This window comes from Drosophila sechellia, chromosome 3R, assembly GCF_004382195.2.
Source record: "Drosophila sechellia strain sech25 chromosome 3R, ASM438219v1, whole genome shotgun sequence".
NCBI classification, from domain to species: Eukaryota; Metazoa; Arthropoda; class Insecta; order Diptera; family Drosophilidae; genus Drosophila; species Drosophila sechellia.
The window spans coordinates 21,642,408-21,662,879 of record NC_045952.1 but is presented as its reverse complement, the minus strand read 5'-3'; the positions used below and the strand labels follow the sequence as shown (position 1 = coordinate 21,662,879).

General features: G+C 45.0%; 4 protein-coding genes across 6 annotated transcripts in view; 1 reads left to right on the top strand and 3 right to left on the bottom strand.

Annotated features, from left to right (window-relative positions):
* LOC6607530 (proteoglycan Cow) overlaps positions 1 to 20,472 on the top strand; it is a 43,256-nt gene that overhangs the window by 16,659 nt on the left and 6,125 nt on the right. For both annotated transcript variants that reach the window (XM_032722978.1, XM_032722979.1), the window contains exons 2-5: positions 14,991 to 15,057; positions 15,222 to 15,324; positions 15,448 to 15,816; positions 20,243 to 20,391. In XM_032722978.1, the coding sequence (XP_032578869.1) occupies positions 14,991 to 15,057; positions 15,222 to 15,324; positions 15,448 to 15,816; positions 20,243 to 20,391 (688 nt within the window). The remainder of the gene's footprint in view (positions 1 to 14,990; positions 15,058 to 15,221; positions 15,325 to 15,447; positions 15,817 to 20,242; positions 20,392 to 20,472) is intronic.
* LOC6607533 (aminoacylase-1) lies at positions 294 to 1,790 on the bottom strand. Its single transcript, XM_002032266.2, has 4 exons — positions 1,658 to 1,790; positions 1,106 to 1,594; positions 627 to 1,044; positions 294 to 567 (listed from the first exon to the last, which is right to left on the bottom strand). The coding sequence occupies exons 1-4, from the start codon at positions 1,746 to 1,748 to the stop codon at positions 363 to 365; spliced, it is 1,203 nt and encodes a 400-aa protein (XP_002032302.1). The 5' UTR covers positions 1,749 to 1,790; the 3' UTR covers positions 294 to 362.
* LOC6607532 (aminoacylase-1) lies at positions 2,046 to 3,821 on the bottom strand. 2 transcript variants are annotated; one of them, XM_002032265.2, is made up of 4 exons: positions 3,670 to 3,781; positions 3,124 to 3,615; positions 2,651 to 3,065; positions 2,046 to 2,595 (listed from the first exon to the last, which is right to left on the bottom strand). In XM_002032265.2, exons 1-4 carry the CDS (start codon positions 3,764 to 3,766, stop codon positions 2,391 to 2,393), a joined length of 1,209 nt encoding a protein of 402 aa, XP_002032301.1. In that variant the 5' UTR covers positions 3,767 to 3,781; the 3' UTR covers positions 2,046 to 2,390. The 2 variants fall into 2 exon arrangements, with proteins under 2 accessions (XP_002032301.1, XP_032578871.1); XM_032722980.1 differs by having other exon boundaries at positions 2,518 to 2,595; positions 2,647 to 3,065; positions 3,670 to 3,821.
* Positions 4,033 to 5,705, bottom strand: LOC6607531 (aminoacylase-1). Its single transcript, XM_002032264.2, has 5 exons — positions 5,668 to 5,705; positions 5,463 to 5,561; positions 4,877 to 5,368; positions 4,407 to 4,824; positions 4,033 to 4,343 (listed from the first exon to the last, which is right to left on the bottom strand). Exons 2-5 carry the CDS (start codon positions 5,551 to 5,553, stop codon positions 4,139 to 4,141), a joined length of 1,206 nt encoding a protein of 401 aa, XP_002032300.1. The 5' UTR covers positions 5,554 to 5,561; positions 5,668 to 5,705; the 3' UTR covers positions 4,033 to 4,138.

The following is a 20,472-nucleotide window of genomic DNA, read 5'->3' as shown; positions in this document are numbered from 1 at the left end:
ATGTGCGTGGCGGGTAGCACCCGCACACAAAATTGTAGGGTGTGAGTCGAGTGGCAAAAAATGCCACCCTTGCAGTTCTCTGGTTCATACTCGATAACCAATGGGAGTCGAGTGCGACCCCTAAAAGCGCACATGCTGAATTCGCATATTTAGGATTAGGGTGGACCTAAGGAATTAGGGTGGTGCTAAGTTTACTTATTAGTTGACTTTTTATTATGATTCATATTATAATTATTATTAATATTATTATCATTATTATTATTATTATTGTTAATTGTTAATATGTTCGTATATACTACATTATAACAAAATCATCAATCTTTATTTTGATAAGGTTTTCATGTATTATTTCGATTTAGTTTTCAGACATTGGCCAGGTTGCCCAAAATTTTCTTGTATATTTGAATGCCCTTCAAATAAGTTTCGGCGCCCAAGAACTCATCGTGATCATGGATGCGCATGGTGGTATTTTTGATGGGTGAGAATCCCAAGGCTGGAATGCCCTGAGCTCGAATGTTCCTGCTGTCGGTGGCACCGGGGCAGACAATGGGGTAGATCTTAAGGCCACTATAAACATACAAATCGTATTAATATCAGGTAGTGCAGGACATTCGATTTAGACTTACAGCTCATCGGTGGCAGCCTTGAAGGCCAGCCAGAATGGATTGGAGTCGTCGATCTTTGTGGGTGCCACGTAGGGTTCCTTCTCGTCGAAGGAGATCTCGATGCCGCCACCTGCCTCTTCGCACCAATCGTGGATCTGTTTCTCAAAGGCAACCACATCCAGGGTGATGGACAGACGCATGTCGAAGACAGCCTCGAAATGAGGAGGCACCACGTTGCTCTGGACTCCGCCGCTCAGCTGGGTGAGATTGATGGTAGTCACATCACCGATGTTGATTGTCTGATCCCTGGCCAGCCGCTGAACCTGCGATTCGCGGAACTCCGTTAGCTTGTTGAGCACATAGTTCAGCTTCACGCCGGCAGTGCTGGGCAGCAACATGGAGCCATGTCCAGAGGTTCCACTGAAGTTCAGCTTAAGACCTGCCAAAAAGGGGATATAGTTTAGATTCTATTCCTAGTTTGGAGCTCAAGGACTACTCACCCCATCGCATACGTTCGGCATAGAAGACATAGAACAGATCTATTTCACTGGTGCCGCCCTCGTCCAGACTGAAACCCACATTCATGTTGCTGTAGTATTCCGTTTTGACGAACTCCTGCATGCCCAGCTTGCCGCCGATCTCCTCATCGGGTACAAAGGTCACGAAGAAGTTGCGCTTGGGCTGGACACCACTGGCCCTAAGCAGGCGGATGGCACCCAGATATCCCGTGCCCACCGACTTCATGTCCTGAGTACCACGCGCAAAGATCCTGCCCTCCTCATCGATATCAGCAGCGAAGGGATCGTGGGTCCACTTGTCACGGAACACGGGCACCACATCCATGTGTGAGTTGAGAATGACGGAGGGCAGCTCGGGTTCGGTGCCCAACCACTTAATGATCACCACGGGCTTCTTCTCCACTGGATATATGACATCCACGGGAAGATCCAGGCTGTGGGCCTGCCTCTTGAGGAACTCCACGCATTCAGCTAGAAGTTAAGATGTACATACGTGAGTAGTGCTCCTCTGGGAATATCTTGGGGTATCCTTACTGTAATCCACATTTGGTTGCACCGTAGCAATGCGCAAATATTCCCGGAATATTTTGATTTCCTCGTTGTCCTCCCATTTTTCGGTGCTCATTTTGTGGATATGTTTTCGCTGCCAGTCACCAAACTCGAATGGCGGCTAGTTGGCAAAAAATGAACTTATACAGAAATTTTTGTGTTGGCTGATTTTGGTTGTATGGCCTTGGCTACGAATTATTATCAAATAATGAGTTCGTTATCAAACTCGGTTGTTATAGAATTGATAACAGCGCATATTCTTGTACAAAACTCTACCAAAACCAATGTCTGATAGCAAACGGTAGCCTAATTCGATAAAGTTCACATAATACCAATAAAACTCAACCACCGACGTTTATGGTCTGTGAAAAAATAGGTTATTATAATTTGTATTTGGTTAGATAAGAAAATAGAGTACATATTAATGTAATTATTTCTAATTATGGTGTATATTTAAAATACAACCCCTTTACGTGAATTTTAGTTTTAGAGAACGATATCAATAGTTGTGACGATTTATTGGATATTGCATGAGGGCAAAGTCCATGACAAAAACATTCTCGTCTGAAATTCCTGTTATCAGTGTGTGATTTTCGTTTGTTTAGAATTAGATATGATTTGAAGTAGTCACACTCATCGAGCCAAAAACATTACTCATAAGCGATAAGACCAATTGTAGCATATTGATTTCCATTTATGAGTGGAACTTCGCCTCATTTTATGAATCAGCAATAGAGGGGATGAGCTTCCTGTACACCTGAATTCCGTGCAGATAGGTGTCGGCGCCCAAATATTCATCATGATTGTGCAGCAGCACCGGTGTGTTGTTGATGGGTGAAAATCCCAGAGCGGGAATCCCCACCTGCCGGACGTAGAAGCTATCGGTGGCGCCGGGGAAAACTCGTGTATGAGTGCGCAAACCTCTGCAAAATTTCAACAAGTTATGAAGTGAAAACTACACAATCTCTGTTTACCTACAGTTCCTCCAGTCCCTTTTTGAAGCCCAGCCAGTAGGGATTGGAGTCGTCTATCTTGGTCACCACCGAGGGGCACTTCAGCGTGAAATCCAGTTCCACTCCACCACCGACTTCGTTGCACCACTCACGAATCTGGTGCTCCATTGCATCGGCATTCTGGTTGATGGCTATGCGAATATCGAAAGTGGCTTCTAGTACGGGCGGAACCACATTGCTTTGGACGCCACCGTTGAGTTGGGTCAGGTTCAAAGTGGTCACATCACCGGACTGCAAGGAGGAGTCCTCGGCCAGTAGCTTGACCTGGGTTTCTCGGAACTTCATCAGCTTATCCATCACATGGTGAAACTTTTCGCCAGCCGTGCTTTTGTGCAGCAGCGATCCATGACCCGAAGTGCCACTGAATTTAAATCGAAGTTCTGCATGGGAATACAATGAATCAGAATATATTGCTCCTCATGCAAATGGAAGACTTACGCCACAATGTACGCTCGGCGTAAAATACTGGATAAGTGTCATCTTCACTGGCGATGCCCTCGTCCAGGCTAAAGCCCACATTCATGGCTTTGAAGTAATCACCTTTCACGAATTCAGCCATGCCCATGTGTCCGCCAGTTTCCTCGTCGGGCACAAAAGTCAAATATATGGTCCTTTTTGGCTGATAGCCACTGGCTTTGAGTGCCCGGACTGCAGCCATGTACTGACATCCCACGGACTTCATGTCCTGGGAACCGCGTGCATAAATCCGGCCTTGGGCGTCTATGTGGGCACCAAACGGCTCATGGGTCCACTTTTCGGGAAACACGGGCACCACGTCCATGTGCGAGTTCAATATAATGGATTTCAGCTCGGGATGCTTGCCCAGCCACTTCATAATCACCACTGGTTTCGAAGGCACAACAGGATGCACCACGTCCACGGGGAGATTAAGGTTGCTAGCCTGGCGTTTTAGGAACTCCACGCATGCAGCTGCAGGGGAAATAGGGATAACAAAATCCAAGGAGCGGAAAAACAAATCCTTACTGTAGTCCACATCTGGATGCACCGAGGGAATGCGCAAATACTCCTGGAAAATGATTATTTCCTCGTCGTTCTTCCATTGTTCCGGGCAAGTGCACATTTTGAGTTGAATGCCCCGCGGTTCTAAAGGTACTGACTTGTAATCCACCGTATTGTTTGGTTTGAAGTCTGAGTGTGGATTGACTTAATGGCATTATCAGTTGTTGACTTTAAGCTACTTTAGTAGAAGAGCCCGCAATTTGCAGGTTTTCATCTTTGCGCTAAGAGCTTAAATTTATCTAGCAAAGCCATTATAGTAAACCGCAAACTTATTCATTTAAAATTAAATTTCTTTTTTTGCTCACCACTAATGGAACACGGACTGGCTTATTTATTCATACATTGTTTATTTAAGTGGGTTTCTATAAGCCTGCTTGTGTAAAGTTATTACAATAAACATTAAATGCATTATATCATAATTGAATTGAGTTCGCTAAGCATCAGCAACGGCGGGAATGAGCTTCTTGAACACCTCAATGCCGTGCAAATAGGTATCGGCTTTCAGGAATTCATCGTGGTCGTGCAGCAGGATGGGGGTGTTGTTAATGGGCGAGAATCCTAGAGCTGGAATGCCTGCGTACCGAATATAACGACTGTCCGTGGCGCCGGGGAAAACTCGAACCCGTGCCTTGAGGCCACTGAAAGAAACAACGAGAAAGGATATTAGAGCCATGCCTTTTGTCAGAGCTTCTCATCCTTACAGGTCATCGAGAGTCTTCTTAAAGGCCAGCCAGTAGGCATTCGACGAGTCAATCTTTGTTGGCTCCACAAAGGGGTTTTTCATCTCGAACTCCAGCTCGATGCCGCCGCCAGCCTCCTCGCACCAGTCGCGAATCTGCTTCTCAAAGGCAGGGATGTCCACGGTGACGGCAATGCGGATATCAAACACAGCTTCCAGCAGTGGGGGAACCACATTGCTCTGAACACCGCCCCTCAGTTGTGTGAGATTCACAGTGGTCACATCGCCAATTTCGAGGGATGAGTCGTCAGTCAGTTTTTGCACTTGCGATTTGCGGAACTCCATCATTTTGCCAACCACATAGTTCAGCTTCTCGCCAGCAGTATTCGGAAGTAACAGCGATCCGTGACCAGCAGTTCCACTGAATTTGAAACGAAGATCTGCAGGAAAACATGGCTGGCTTAAATTGTTTGTATGCGGGAGCCTACTCACGCCAAAGAGTCCGTTCAGCGTAGTACAGAGCGTAGGTTTCATCCGCACTGGAGATTCCCTCGTCGAAACTGAATCCCACATTGAGCTTCTTGAAGTAGTCGCTCTTCACCAGCTCTCGCATGCCCAGGTGGCCGCCAACCTCCTCGTCTGGAACATATGTCAGATAGATGGTCCTCTTGGGTTGATAGCCACTGGCCTTGAGGGCTCGCACTGCTCCCAGATATTGGGTACCCACGCACTTCATGTCCTGCGATCCGCGGGCGAAGATGCGACCCTCTGCATCCAGATCCGCGCTGAAGGGACCGTGTGTCCACTTCTCCTCAAAGACGGGCACCACATCCGTGTGCGAATTGAGGATGATGGAGGGCAGTTCCGGCTGGGATCCCTGCCATTTCAGCACCACCACGGGATTCTGCTCGTTCACCGGATAGATAACTTCCACGGGCAGGTCCAAGCTGGCAGCCTGGCGTTTCAAGAATTCCGTGCAGGCGGCTATAAATAGCAGACACATTTTATGGCAAGGTCATAAAGATCAGGGTACTCTTATCGCAGCCTCATAAAGATATATACGCTCATTGGAACTCACTGTAATCCACATTTGGATGCACCGTTGGTATGCGAAGGTATTCGCGAAAGATCTTAATCTCCTCGTTGTTCTCCCACTTGGCTGTACTCATTTTGCACTCTATAAAAAGTAAATAATTAGCCGGCTGATAACGAATCAATTAAATTGTTTGCTGTAATCAGCTGATCGGTAGTTCACCACTGCGGAGAGCAGACGCACAACACACCTTTCGCAACACTGGCTCCTCGACAACTGTGCGATCGTGGTGAGAAGCGCGCGTTTAAATATCAGCGATAAGCTAGCGAAAGAGAGGGCATGATAATAAATCCGAGCAGGAACCAAACCAAATTTCTTATCAAGCGGTTTTGCCTATAAACTGTTTTATCAGAAGCATTTGTTTACTTTTAAGGTGGCTAATCTACATTTCAGCACATATGACTTGCAGTTAACAATTGCTTCCGTCAATAATAATATTCATGTCACCACATTTCTATACGAGAAAATAATTTGATGAATTTAATATCCATGTCTCAAAGGAGACATCCCCTAATAGTAAATTCTATCTTGTACTGCATTATTTATAAATTAAACTGAATTTTGCAGCTCATAGCACAATGAGTGGAAATCTATTTCTGTGCCATCCAAATTGGTAGGGATTCCACTCCATGCATTGGTGAACATTCTACCATCACTTTCCAGTACATGTGAACCCACTTTAAGGCTCATTTACTTGGGATTCCCCCTGGCTGATGGATTTATTTGCCTTAAATGGAGGCGAAAGTGCCTCGCATTGCTTTGGGGGCAACAGGACTGCAGGATTGCTGGATGGCTGGATTGATGGTGGCCCCATTTGGCCCGCAGCCAAGATTTCCGATTACTGATGAATCGCATGCAATCGCATTCCAATTCCAGTTGATTTGTTAATCAAGATGCATTGCACACGTTCGCACCCAGAAGCCCAGTGGGCTTCCGGGTAAACAAGTTGCCCCTCCTCGGGCCTTTCAGCCACTCGAATCCAATTCAAATTTCGCATATTAATAGTGTTCCTGCTGCACTGCGTATGTTGTCCCAGTAGTGTGTCAAAAGTTTGTTTCGCATTTAGATTTCACGCTTGTTTCCATACAGAAAAAAAGGGGGCTGGGCGAAAAAAAATACACAAAACCAAAACCCTCTGATTTGTGTCGCATACACGCCCTGCTAGGCCAAAGTTGATATTGTTTTAGTGTGTGTACTCACAAAAAGTCATTAAAAGTTCATTAACAATGTTGCTGGGATTTTAATGGCGCACCAGCAGCAATAGCAGCAACTACAGGCTACACATGTCTGCATTTTAAATAACATCCAAGTCCCACAGTCGTACAAACTCGTGCTCCCCCCATTTACAGCGTCACATAAGTCAAATAAATACACAAGTTTCCTGCGCACAAACACTCGTTCAGTTGCACAATGGGCCAAACTGGCAAGTTTTTGGCATAATTAGAAAGTAATGTCACTTGAATAGATTCTATGGGTCTGTACGGAGGCTAAAGTAGATCATTCTTAGTCGAGCATAACACGAATCTACTTATCTGAAGCCAAATTATTCACTTTTAGCCCATTGTGACTTGGGGGCGCGCCTGTTTGTTGTTTGCCGATGTTGCTGCTGAGCTGACATGTTGTCGCTGGGCAAATAAACTAAATGAAAATTTTGTATATTGTAGCAATTATCCGGGCAACGCCGGAAACTGTTTGCGTTGAGCATCTAAAACCTGCAGAGCTGCAGAAATGGAAGCCCGAGGATATCTCCTAATCCGTTATGGGCGCATTACCTGGCCAAAAAAAGCGAAAAAAAGCGAGAGAACTGATATAATCCTCCTCTGCCATTTACCATTTACCATATCCCTCGGCCCAGAGCGAACATTTCCTTTTGTTCGAGCTTTTTTCAGAGCCCATGGCAAAGTTTCGGTAGTATGGAAATATGGAATGGGAATTGGGTTGCTGGCGGACTGACAGCTCAAGGACAATCCGGAGGGCATGCGTTTGCATCGCCTGGAGAGCTTCAATTTGTGTGTGTGTGTGTGCGCGCCAGGCATTAGGTGGAACGAAAAAAAGGAGCTCAGCTCTTGGCAAGCACTTTAGCAAACTGCACTCACAGTCGACATCGATATACAAAAAGTGCTGGCCAACAGTGCGTATGCGTGCTGCTTACTGCCTGCACAAGGCGAAAGCACTCGAAACGGTTTTTATTCACAACTTGTGCGAATGTCATCAAAATTGTGGACCACTCGGCCTGCAAATTGGATGCACAACCATAAAGCTGCTGGAAATGCAAATGCAAGTGCGTCGGTAAAAATTGTATGCTTACTTAATTAGCAGTCATAATTTAATTGATCGACATTTATCGCTTCGTTAAGGATAATTATTACACATACTCGCATTAAAAAATCCCCCGGCTTTAATTTTGATTGTTAAGCCTAGCATTCGCAATTCCCATAATTCGATGGCCTCGAATGCTGTTTGCTTTGCCAATTAATCGCATTCGTCGTTCAATTATGCAGCTACCAATAGCCAGATGCAATAAAGCAAATCAAATATTTATTTAGCTGTTCGTTTGTGGGTGTATATATTACAATTTTGTTCGGATGCATTTTGGACCGGTGCAAATAATCGGCTTTGCTGCTGCATAAATTACATTACATTCAAAATTGCTTCTGAACTGCACAGCATAGAAAGTGTGGCCCAGTTGGAGATTACAAGCAAATTCAATATGCTGAGAAACTACTCGATTGAATATTTCATTTATTTCGATTCAGGAGCAGTAAACTACTGTGCTTACTTAAAAGTAATGGTTTTATAATAGAAGCATACAAATAATAAATGATTATAACTTCCTTTAACTTCTGTTTTATGCATTTTGTGCGAATAAATAGATGTATAATCTAAAGGGCACAATAAGTCATATTAAGTCAAGTGGCAAGTAACTCATCCATATGACTGCTGCCATTAACGAGCGCTGAAGCCGCCGCCAAGTGCTGAATCTCCATGAATCCGAAGAGCTAAGCGTGGTAAGACTGATAAGGAGGCAACAGGCAGAGCGCACTGGGCAATTACAGGGAACAGAGATTACAAAACCCAGCGACACGAACAACAACACAAACAGCAACAATAACCGCGGGCCAAAGCAGCGCCATCAAAGCAAAGAACACACAAAAGTTATGATAAATGCAGATGGAGCACGGCTAACGGCGTTATTGCCTGTCATTTCTCATCAGCGCAGTTCGACAGGATAAGAAAGTGGGCAAGGGAGTGCGAGTGAGAGTCACACACAGCGGATAGACAGAGAGGGCAGGAGCAACAGCCGACTTCCGGGTGCCGCCGCCATTTTGCTGGGCTGTAATGGCTGCCAGGAAAATCCAGGGTGCGCCGTCTGAATGGCTTGTAATGAAAATGGGAAAGGGAATGGCAGTGGGAATGGGAATGTCGGGCGCGTGGAGAGCGGGTAAAGCGGAAAATAAAACATGATTTTTGCCTTGCTTTTATTTTCTATTAAGAGCGCTGCACAGCGAACAGCACCACCACCAGTTTAGCCCCTTTTGCGTGAGCGATGAATTGCAATTTGCTAAGTTTTTGTTTGCTCTGTCTGGGAGTTGCTGATGTAACTCGGAAAAACTTCATTTTCCGCTACTTCATTCGGGGTCTCTGTGTGCTAGCTGCTGCTGCTGCTGCTGGCAGTGGGTTGGGTTGGATGGGTTGACAATTTCTTGTCTGCCACTCCCGCTTTTGCACTTTCTCCTCGAGAGGCGGACAGCTGGTCGTGATGTGTGGCAATGAATTGCAGTGCCAGTTTGCCAGCTTTTCCCTGCCAAAGCTAAAGGACTTTTAATTGTAACTGCACAGCGAAAAAAACAGCACGCTTAAATCAACGAAAGTTGCAATATGTAGCAAAGCTGAAATTTCTTTAAAGTACTGTAAAGTAAAACTATTTTAGAGAGAAGGAAACTAAGCAAATTGCAGAATATCTAGCTTAGTGAGTTTATTTTATCATTATATAAAATCAGATATACAAAATGTCCATGGTATTTATTAAAACGAAAAGGATTTCCTAATGTCTTGACCACTGAACCTTCCCGATTTGCTGTGCACAAACCACGTGAGTCAGACCGTCGGATTCGGAGTTGGCCAGTGTCATTTCCAGCTATCTGGTTTCCTGGCCAGCTTGAATAGCTGCAAACTGGCCAACTGGTAAGCTGGCAAACTGGGAGCTGGCAAACTCGTCTCCTTCCTGGCAATCACATCACACCCACATTCATATCCGGAATGGGGATCCGCAGAAGGACTCTGGACTCGCCCTGCTAATGACCGCTGCTAAGTGCCTCGATTTGTGCAGTGCACTCCGGTCGAGCAGAACTGCAATTAACTAATTGATTGAACTATTCAATCGGAGAAAATGCACGCCACTTTGGGGGCGGGAGCGTGTGACTGGGCGTGGCCGGCTTATTAAAGGATTGGCGTTTACGAAGCGAGCATTTAACGCTCATCGTCGACTGCATTCAGTGCCATATCTGTGGCCTTTGTGGCGTGGCCGGAGCACATTGCTCACTGGGAGTTGAAAGCTTTTAACTGCCCCCATTAGGTCAGGGCAAGGGATGGGAAGGCGAGATGAGGGGCGTGGCTCTGCCCGCATAACACAGTGAGTCCGGTTCAGTTGAGTTCCTATTTCTGGCCAAGTAATGCCTGGCTGACTGATTAATGGCCACAGAAGAGGAGCAGAATGCAGAAGCAGTTGCAGCTGCCGAATGGCACATAATCGATTTTCCGTAATGCATTTAGACCCGTTGGCTTCCTTCATATCCGGAATCCCTTCAGCATCCCGGGCATAACTTTCCACCTTTATCGGGCACCAGGATCTCTCACTCACCTTGGGCCGTGTTTATGTGCCGGGATTTGTAATAAACTTGTTCCAATCTCTGAGCCACAACCACAGATGCACGTTTCCGGTTACCAAATGCAGGACATAAAAAATGCCAGCAATCAGATGGTTACCACTCCGCCACCAAACAATCCTCCAGAGTGTGGCTTTTATTTTTTTTTTTATTTAAGAGTGCTCGACGTGGTTTGCCCTTTGTTTATAAATAGGAATTGCAACCATGTAACCGAGTGTATCTCTTCCACATAGGTAAGTACATTTTAGTGGCCTTTGTTGGCCGGGATGGCGCCGTAGTCCTTGCACTAGTTGCAATTTGTTGCAGCTTCGCTGTTGCTGCTGCTGTTGCAAATGTTTTATGACTGCACTGCGGTTGGCTGCCAGCTGCAAAATGCATTTATGATGCATAAACATAACGGCCAGGCTAGGCCTTTCCGGGGATCACGTTCCATTCCAGGTGGCCCCGGGTTTATTGTCCTGCCGCCATGAAACATGAAAACAGAAACCAGAAACCTGAAACCTGATGCTCCGTGCAAAATGCGGCTTGCCATGGTTTATTTAATGCACGAATCGCATAATTCTTTTTATTGCTGTTGCAATTTTCCAATTTTCCTCCCAGAAATCGGTGCGACATCAGTTTTGACAGCTGACCGTTATGGTAATTTAATTAACCATTAAAATGAGATTATGGTGTAATTTATGCATGTGACAGCGGCAGTGACAGCGCTTTTAATGACTCGCCCATAACTAATAAGTCCATTTCATTGGAGCAGAATGGGACATATGAGCAATTAACTTGCCCATTCCCAGTACCCAAATCACAAAGCTGATTGCAAATACAGGGGGATTTTTTCCTGACTCCTGGTGACACTTTTCGCCCAGCCGAAGAATGCAATTTCCGTGCGCAAAGTCCGCTCCATCTGCACTTGGCTTAGGCCACTTCAAAAGTTTTGGCCACAGCTATATATTGATGGATTTCGATGGATTCGGCACGCTGCCTGCCAGGGAACAGCCGGATCCGGCTACGGAAATGTGCCAGCCCAAAGTCCGGACAGGCGGCTTATAGCCATCCGCTGATCTGTAATAGTAATAGGAATTGATTTACCATTTTGTGTGCACGAAAATGTGCAATTTATGTGCTCAGTCCCCCATCTGACTCAGCATAGATAATAGCTCGGCCGGATTGGGGACACACAAGCCACGTACCCCGCTGCATACATACATGTACATATATACACCCGTATCCAGGCGGACACATAAATCCGGGCAACCGGGCGACTGGGTGAACGGGCTAATGCATTTTTCAAGTGAAGTGCATAATTTAGGAGCGAAGTCAGTCAGTCAGTCAGTCAGTTGGTCATTTTTCGGGGGCGTGCATTTAGCATATCAATGGATACAGTGGCTCGTTCAACCCTGATCTCTTGCACACAACATAATTGCCGCAGATTCCCGCAGTCCCGACCACGTTCATATTTTATTGATTGACCGGGGAGATGGCTAATCGGAGGAGATGGAACTGGAGGAGGTTGAGCATCATTGCCAGTCACTCGATGTCCGCTGAATAATTTACAACAATTTTGGTACGAGCAACGCCCAGTTGCAATCCCAATTCCAATTCAGATTCGGCTGCAAAAAGGCGAAATTTGCGTTATAATGCGAATTCTTGCTCCTTTTGGGCCGCGCTGATTGCCGAATGCCGCAATGAGTTATGTGCCAGGGGATAGAAAATATATGGTCATCGATCGATTCGGGCTGGAATCGGTTTAAATTAATGCATGAGTGCAAGTTAAATGGAGCACAAAGGATTTGGGTCCGGGCTTAAGCCGTCAAACGGAGATGTACATACATACGTACGGTGGAAAGGATATCGATTTCGGGGGCACACCCAACTTAAAAATTACATTTACATAATGCAACCGAAATTGACATTCCCCTCCCGCGCAGCTGGAAAAGCGGCGAGCTCAAGCAACCACTAAAATGTTTGTTATTCTATCCTTAGCAAATAATAAAAAATAGGAGAAAAAAAAACCATAAAGAAATCGCTAGAAATTGCAGAGGCAGCGGCTACAAGAAAACAAAAGAAGATGAAATAAGCCCGCAACGAAAACAAAGTCGTAAATTCAATTTAAAGCTTGACAGATTGCCACAATGCGGCGAAAAGGGGGGCGGCCACCAGGGTCTAAAGGGGCGTGGCAGCTGGTCGGAACAATGCAGCTGGCTGCAGTGGTGGCAACAACACAAAAATGGCGTCAGTAACAATGCCGCCTTTATCTTTCGTGCAGCAAGCCGCGCAAAATGTTTCCCTCAGTGCAAAAAGGGAGTGCTCCACTCGCAGGACTCCCACTCAAGTCCTAGTTCTCCCATTTCTCTGGGGGAACTGCCACCCAAATTAGGGTCAAGTTTTCGCTGGAAGGCGCCGCTGGAGAGCACCACCAATTAAATGGGCTTTAATAAGCTCAGCCACTTAAACCGCCAGAAATCTGGCAAAGAGGTTAAACGGCTGGCAAACTTTGTGGGTGGTGCTGTTGCTCTCCCCGTGGGTGGTGCACAGTCACAGCTGCTGCTTGACTTATCCACCCGGCTGGCTGTGTTGCATTATGTTTCACTTGCAGCTGGTGCTTTGACCCAGTTTAGTGGGGCATTTTTAAAATGCCATGCTGGTGGCTCATGTCACCGTGCTGCCTTTTGCACAACGCAGCTGTGTGTGCAAGTTTATCACGCGACCCCAGAGAAAAGCCACAATAAGGTCAATCGTAGGGTCAACGAGAGGTGATAGCGGCACCACCCGGCATACGAAACCACCGATTTCAGCACCACCAGCTCCTACAGCACCACTAGCACCACCAGCACCACCGCAGCAAATACAGCGCAATTAAAGCCAATAAACAGAGCGACACAGAAGCTGGCCGCACAGATTGCCGGCCAGGCGAATCAGCGGAAACAGCCGCAGATCCACATGTCCATACAGAGAGAAAAATCGTAGATAGTTACTTAAATAAATAAGAATTAGTAAACGGAAGCTTTCCTTCTCAAAATCAAATGTAAATAAAGTTAAAGGCAACCAATGCAGGCACTATTGAATTTGATTTAACACTGCTTAGTTTTGATTTTTCTCAGTGCACTTAGGCCGTGCAATCAAGGGCGGGCGTATTAAAGCTGCAGGAGATCCCGTTGCGTTGAAGAGACCCAGTGGAACGTGCTGTGGACCAGAGTGGCTGGGAAGAGGCATCTCGGCCAGCAGAATGGAATGGGTGATGAGGAAGGTTGGTGTAACCGGGGCAGAGTAACGTTGCGGCCGCGGCCGGGAAACGCGCACAAATTGCGTTTTAACGCATGCAAATTGCCTGCGTCTACGTCCTGTACGAGTTTATTGCATTACAGCTGGGCGAAGGGCGCTGGGCGGAGTTTGGGGCGTGATCTTTGGAGGGCAGAGCTGGGCGTTTTGTTGGCAGTAGATGTGTGTCCCGCAATTGCCACTTCGCACTTGAGCGATTTCGCGCTCGAATCGGTGGGTAGTGTGCGTATATATGTGTGTGTTGTGTGTTTGGGTGCATCTGGGCAGAATGTATGTGCCAGCCGGACATGTTGGAAGCTTTCAGCTGTTTCAGTTCAGTTTCTGCCGCTCCTGTCGCTTTCATTAAGCCAACTGACAGCGGCGATTGCAGCATCCGCCGCCGCTACAGCGAAGTCCAAATAAAACGGCCAGTGGCAAACGCCAGGACTAAACTGTCAAGTCCACGTTGTGTTTTTTTTTCACTTATTTTTGCCATTTTTCACTGCCTATTTTGCAGCTGCAGCCGCTGTTGTTGTTGTTGTCGCAGCTGCTGTTAGTGGAATATAAATTTTATAGACAAGTTAAATATTATGCATACGCACCATTGCACTTAATAACATTTCGGTTCGCCTCACAAGGCCCAGTGTAATGGTGTGTGTGCTTCGACATGACATACACCCACACACACACACACACCATTTGTGGGCGAGCTTAAGCTGCGTGCTGAATTGAATTAAATTAAAATAAATCTGCAAAGTGTCGCATAACTAAGCAAGTCAAGAATATGCCATATTTTTTAGCTTGCAATCCGATTTGCATATGTTCATTTGGACATGAATTTCTCTGGCTCGGCCTCTTCGTATTATACAAAGCAATTTATGTTTTATTCGAGATGGATTTGAATTTTTTGCATGCTTTAATCTGTGAATCCCATGCCAGTCGGCTCCATTTGTTGTCATAACAGATGAACTATTGATCATCATTAGAAAGGCACACACGCACACACATGTGAAACTCCCCCATCACGTAACTATTTTTCTCCTATGACTCGATACTGTTTGCTTTGCAACTTTCCCCCTGCAGTGCTGTATGCTTTTGCTATTGTGTCCTAAAAGTCCATTTGAACTGCCATTACGCATACGCCCCGTGTGCCTGCCGTGTGTGTGTGTGCGAGTGAGTGTGTGGATGGCTCAGTGAGTCTGAATGGGTTGCGTTTGTGTGCATGTGTGCATTTTGACAGACGTCAGTTCAGTTCAGTTCAGTTGGCTTGTGTGCGCTTTGCATTTTTTATGCATTTAAATAACAAAATTAAACTAGCAAATGTTTCGCATACAATTCATTGTTCCTTCTTTCCTCTCTCTCGCTCTTCCAGATAAACAAAAACACGCAGAGCAACAAGAATCTGGGCGAGCACAAGCGCTGGATACACGATCCCTCGAGTGAGTAGAGCAAAGCAAAGCCAAGCCAAGCCAAGCAAAGGATTTGCGCACCATTTGGCCCCTGGCTTCGGTCAATTAAGTTGTCACATGAGAACTATATATACACACGTGTATATGCACAATATGGTATGACCTATTAATAAATTATATTCGCACGCCTGCAGGTGACCTTTGCCGACCGCTGAACTGCAAGAAGCGTGAAATCTGCCTGCTGGAGGACGAGTTCAGTGCCGTTTGCGTGTCGAAGAAGGAGCTCCACAAGAATCGGTAAGTGGAATGGGATCGGATGGGGTCGCTTTCATTTTTCGTCCCGATGAGCCAATTAAATTGCGCGTTCCGAGCCGAAGGCCATCTAAACTTAAACCCATGCCAAACCATTACACATTCCAGTGATGAGATAATCACCAAGGCCAAGTATTTGGAGGAGGAGGCCAAGCGGCGAGTCAACCAGCAGGACAACCAGGACAGCCAGGACGCGGAGGACATCAACAACGACGACGAGGATAACAGCAGCGATGGCGGCAGCAGCAACTCCAGTCCCACAGGCACCAACAATGTCCAGGCCAGTGTCCAGGGAAATGAGGAGACCGACGACGAAGATAAGAGCCTGAGTCTGGGCGACGACGACGAGTCCAAGGAGGATGATGTCTTCTACGAGAACAGTATCGCCGCCGGCGATAAGCAGCAGCAGCAGCAGCAGCAATCCCAGCCTGCTGCAGGACCTTCCGTTATTCAGCAGGACGACGACGAGGAGTTGGAGTGAGTACACTTGGATAAATTGTTACAAAGATGGTTTTTCTGGCCATATTTCCATATCCATATCATTTCCATATCTCAGTTCTTGACTTAACTTCTTAGCTGTGTTCCAAACAATTTATTTCTCGCTCTGCACATTTGAGTGTTTAACTTTTGTGTCGATCTTTTTGTGCCTGCCGTTGAGTGGGATTTTACATTTCATTAAGCAAATTCGCGTCCACAAAAAGGGTTGATGTGATGGCGATGCGGGGCAGAGGGTCACCTTTGGCATCCGGCATCCACCCGTACACCGAACTCCCCCTGATTTCCACGGTCGCCATGCTAATAACAAATTGTTTTATCGTGTATAAAAATTCCGCAATAAATTCACAGTGTTACAATTTTTAGCACGCAGCCTTTGGCCTGTTTTTGCGTTGTTATCGTCGTTGGCTTTTTTGGTGTTTGGCTGTTTGGTTGTTTGGTTGTTTGGATGTTAGCTGGTGGCACACTTCTGGCTGAATGGTTCAATGGGCCGCAACGACAGCTTTACGGCCTTTACCCTTTGACGCGTGCCGTCGTCGGATCCCTTGACTTGTTCCGTGTTATCGCTTTGACCCTAACCCAAATTGTGGACTGGCACGCGAGCAGTGCCTCCAAGAATGGGCCCCAAAAGGGGCAGTGCCTTGGGTTATGGAGTGGGAGCAGCAGCCGGAGCTGGATCAGGTGTGCCAGCGGCAGAGTCCGGAAAATGAAGTCAAAGTCGAGTCGGTGTCAAGGCTTGATTGGCCTGGGTTTTCACGGGAAAAGGGTTGTGAGCGGAAGTTGTTGGCAACAAACAGTCGATTTCCTTTCGCAAAATATTGGCTTATATTTCATAAAATTTCTCGCACATTTGCAAGGCATTTTTATACAAAGGAATCCCTAAAAAAATCAGCTTTATTTGCAGGTTTTTTAAAACGCAAACAACATTGTATTGAAAGCTTTTATTGCTAATATTTCCATGAACTTCAGGTGAAAAAATAAATACGTATAAATGTTTTAATAAAAAAAAACTAAATAACCTTTTTTTACGCATTTAATGATATTTTATTTTGTAATTATCTTCTTTCTATTAAATTAATAAATGTGTACGTTTTAAAGCTATAAGGAAAATGTTTTTTTTTGAGTACCATTTAAAACCCCAAAGCTCCTCCAATTTTGTTTACCCCAAAAGTGCAACCACTAGCCAACTTCTTGGACTTTTGGGCCACATCGAAATCCTTTGAAATGCATCCTTCATCCGAGTGTTATAAAAATGTTTTCGCTTCTTGTTTATGTTCGTCCAGTTTATCGGTTGTGTTTTTGTTTGCAGAAAGTTCAATTTGATGCCCGACATTTTCAGAAAATGTATGTATATGCATTTTCATTTGTAACCTTTGACATCTGAAATGAAAACTGAATTATCGGGAAAATTTCGAAAAAATGGTGCTAATAAGGCGTTGGATTTCATGCTTTTAAGCTGGTTTTTTGTGTGTTTCCTCAGGCGCCTGTAATTGAATTAAAATCCACTTGGCAAACAACTGCGAGTGGTGGGTGTTTGAGTGTAAAAATCAATCTATAGGCAAATCACGCGCCCGACCACATTCTCCATTTGGCACCCCAGGTCCCAGCGATGACATTAACAATGGCTTTTGACATATTTTCCCTCTACTTTTATGTTTACGAATTTTCCTTTTCAAATTTGCTTTCACGAATATGTATATGTATATTCGACGCTTTGCATACCCACATGTGTATCTATGTCAATGGCATGAAATATGAATGTGTCACGAAGCCGTTGGCAAAATCAATAGTTTGAGCCATAGTCATATAGCCATATACCCATATAGCCACAGCCAGAGCACTTGCCACTCATCGTGGCAGCAGGAGCTGCTCCAGTTCTCGTCTTTCCCATTCAGGCGCAACTCAAACAAAAGACCTGCCCCAGTAAAAGGGTCGTCATCGTCATAGGGGGGCACTTCTATAGACCAAAATGCGAGGCAACCTCCACAATACCCAATGTCCCCCAAAAACCCACCCACCCAGCTGGCTGGAGATGGAGACCGAGTTCGGGCCATAACTCATGTGTGAGACGCTCATTGTTTGTTGCAACAATATGCCATCGCACAGTGGCTCAAATGTGAGAATAAAGGGGGCATCTGCCTAGAATAAAATATTACTATTAGGTAATAAAGTTAGTTATGTACTGTAATGACTCGTTGGAGAATATTATCTGAAGTATTTACTTTCCCTTAGTTTTTTTTCCTTAGTTAGGAAATGAGTTAAAACTTCTAAAGATAAAGTACTAGTCCATACTCATAATATATTTTTAATGTACTATATTTAAAAATAAGACGATGCTTAATTGGCTTTTGCCGCCTTCTATCTGAAACTCCCTACAAAAGGATTCGAAGATTCCGCTTGGATGGGGGACACATACCATGGTTCAGATCGCACCTGAAGCTGCCACAACTCAGCTATGTGAGTGAGTGTGTGTTAGTGTGGGGGTGTATGGGTATGGGTGTGGATGTGATGGCCTGTTCCTGGCAGTTATTCGAAACCACTGAGCTGTTTTGTGGTCTGTGCTCATGAAGCTGTCGGCTCCAGCCATTTTAGCAGGTGGAGCAACCGCTCAAAGGAAGACCAACAGGACGCCGAAAATTCGGTTGCAAAATTGAAAGCAAATATTTGAGTAAAAATTTACACATTTTTCACAGAGACACGGAGGCGGCATTTGATGGCAATTTGGTCAAAGCAACCGCAGATGCTGGGCAGGCCATTCAAGATGCCATCGCCATTGGCATCGTCATCGGGGCAACGATGTTGGCATTGTCATTGGCCAAGGATCGCATTATCAAATTTATTCGGCCCACTATTTACTGTTGGTCCTAAGAATTTTCATTAAATTTGTATAAACAATCCGGCGAAGAAGGGCAAACAAAAGCGAACCGGAAGCGTGCAAAAGAACATGCGAGAGAATTTTTAATTAAAAGCAGTGAAAACACACACACAAACACACACTTACGTACACACACAGCGGGAAGTAAAGGATATGCATATCCGAGAATATATTTACTTTGGTTTTGGCCATTGGTTCGTTTACATTGGCTCTGAAATGGAATTGGCCAGCTTAAGAGGCACATATGCAGATGCATGTGGAAGCCTTATGACAAATCCTGATGTGCTTATATATTTTATTGAATTCTAAATTATTTTTCTACTTTCTACTAAACAATTTTTTAGCCTAGTCTTGTTGAAATGTATTTAACAAATGTACACAAGTGGCAGGCTCAAAGGAAAAGTGTCGAGCCAAAAGTGTTGCAAAGCCGAGCTTGACCCGAATAATTGGCCAATTTTCAATTAATATTTCCTTAAATTATAAAACTGAAAACCCGACGAAATCCACTAATTAAGAATGCCAAATTGGGGCAATTAGGCAAATTGCTTTCCATTCATCTGCAGTCGGCGTGGTACAACCAAAAATAAATGTGCAAATTTTATTTGAATTTGAAGCCAAACAAAAAAGTTCAAACAACAGAGCCCAAACAAGGGAGAATACATATATATATATATACCAATATATATATATATATATATCTGAATAAAATTATGATATAGGGAAAGAGAGTGGCAGCGAATCCATGGCAGGCCAATTAAAGCGACATCGAAAAGGATAAAAATTCACGCGGAAGCCTTTTTTATTGAAAGGATGGCTTCTGACAGTAGCAACCCATTAATTGGAGTAATCGTTTTGTTGGTTTTATTTATTAAATGGAAAAAGAAACGCTAAATTGGAGGAAGGGTTGAGCTGTTCTTTAGAGTTTAAGGGATGATTGATTGACACCAGATTAAGGGTCATGTCAATTAAAAGGGTATGAATTTCACGACTCACAAGGATAATGATAATCTCCCCCTTCTAATGGGTCACGTACACATTCATTGCTGAAATGGAGTCATATATACGAAACGCTAAATTATATGCCTTGGCCAAGTCCTTTTCGTTTGAGTTCGCTGGCAGTTTAAATATTTGCTCAAATTATTAAATAAACTCTCGTCCTGCGCCTTTCGTCCTTCCCCCAATCCTCTGGCCAATCTCATGGCTCGACTGTTTGCCTGGGCGTGCGTGCAGCGCATTTTAAATAAATATTTAAATAAATGTATAAGCAAGATCCTCCTTCCTCCGCTCACCTGTCCAACAAGTTGTCCGCCGGAGTTTGCGGAGGGATGTGTGGATAAAGGCACTACAAAAAAAAATATATATAAAAAATGTAGAAAGAGGGGAAGAACACAGACTTCATTTGCATAAAAATTAATTTTGCATGTCATCTATTTGTTGTCGTTGCGCCCCTTGAGTTTTACTTTTCTGATTTCAGACGGCATTCTAACTGCGCTCCTTTTTCGTCTGATTTTTTTCACTCATTCTTCCGTGTAGCAACTGCAAGCCGTGTCCTGTGGCCAAGCCGACGTTCCTGTGCGGAGCCGACAACAGGACCTACTCATCACTATGCAGATTGGATTATCACAATTGCATACATTCGACGTCCATACGGATCGCCTGCAAAGGATTCTGTCCCTGCAAGGGTGAGTCTATCCCATATCCTCCATTCCGCGGCCATACCAAACGGACTAAGACAAATAGTACGGCCTTCCTGGGAGCAGAAT

What these genes read in the sequence shown, in the direction of transcription:
- LOC6607533 (XM_002032266.2), bottom strand. Translation starts at nt 1,748, where the DNA reads ATGAGCACCGAAAAATGGGAGGACAACGAGGAAATCAAAATATTCCGG. An exon ending in GCAACCAAATGTGGATTACA is followed by an intron (nt 1,595 to 1,657) that starts GTAAGGATACCC and finishes CTTAACTTCTAG; the next exon opens with CTGAATGCGTGGAGTTCCTC. An exon ending in AAGGCTGCCACCGATGAGCT is followed by an intron (nt 568 to 626) that starts GTAAGTCTAAAT and finishes GTATGTTTATAG; the next exon opens with TGGCCTTAAGATCTACCCCA.
- LOC6607531 (XM_002032264.2), bottom strand. Translation starts at nt 5,553, where the DNA reads ATGAGTACAGCCAAGTGGGAGAACAACGAGGAGATTAAGATCTTTCGC. An exon ending in GCATCCAAATGTGGATTACA is followed by an intron (nt 5,369 to 5,462) that starts GTGAGTTCCAAT and finishes TGCTATTTATAG; the next exon opens with CCGCCTGCACGGAATTCTTG. An exon ending in AAGAAGACTCTCGATGACCT is followed by an intron (nt 4,344 to 4,406) that starts GTAAGGATGAGA and finishes TGTTTCTTTCAG; the next exon opens with TGGCCTCAAGGCACGGGTTC.
- LOC6607532 (XM_002032265.2), bottom strand. Translation starts at nt 3,766, where the DNA reads ATGTGCACTTGCCCGGAACAATGGAAGAACGACGAGGAAATAATCATT. An exon ending in GCATCCAGATGTGGACTACA is followed by an intron (nt 3,616 to 3,669) that starts GTAAGGATTTGT and finishes TTTCCCCTGCAG; the next exon opens with CTGCATGCGTGGAGTTCCTA. An exon ending in CGCCGAGCGTACATTGTGGC is followed by an intron (nt 3,066 to 3,123) that starts GTAAGTCTTCCA and finishes ATTCCCATGCAG; the next exon opens with AACTTCGATTTAAATTCAGT.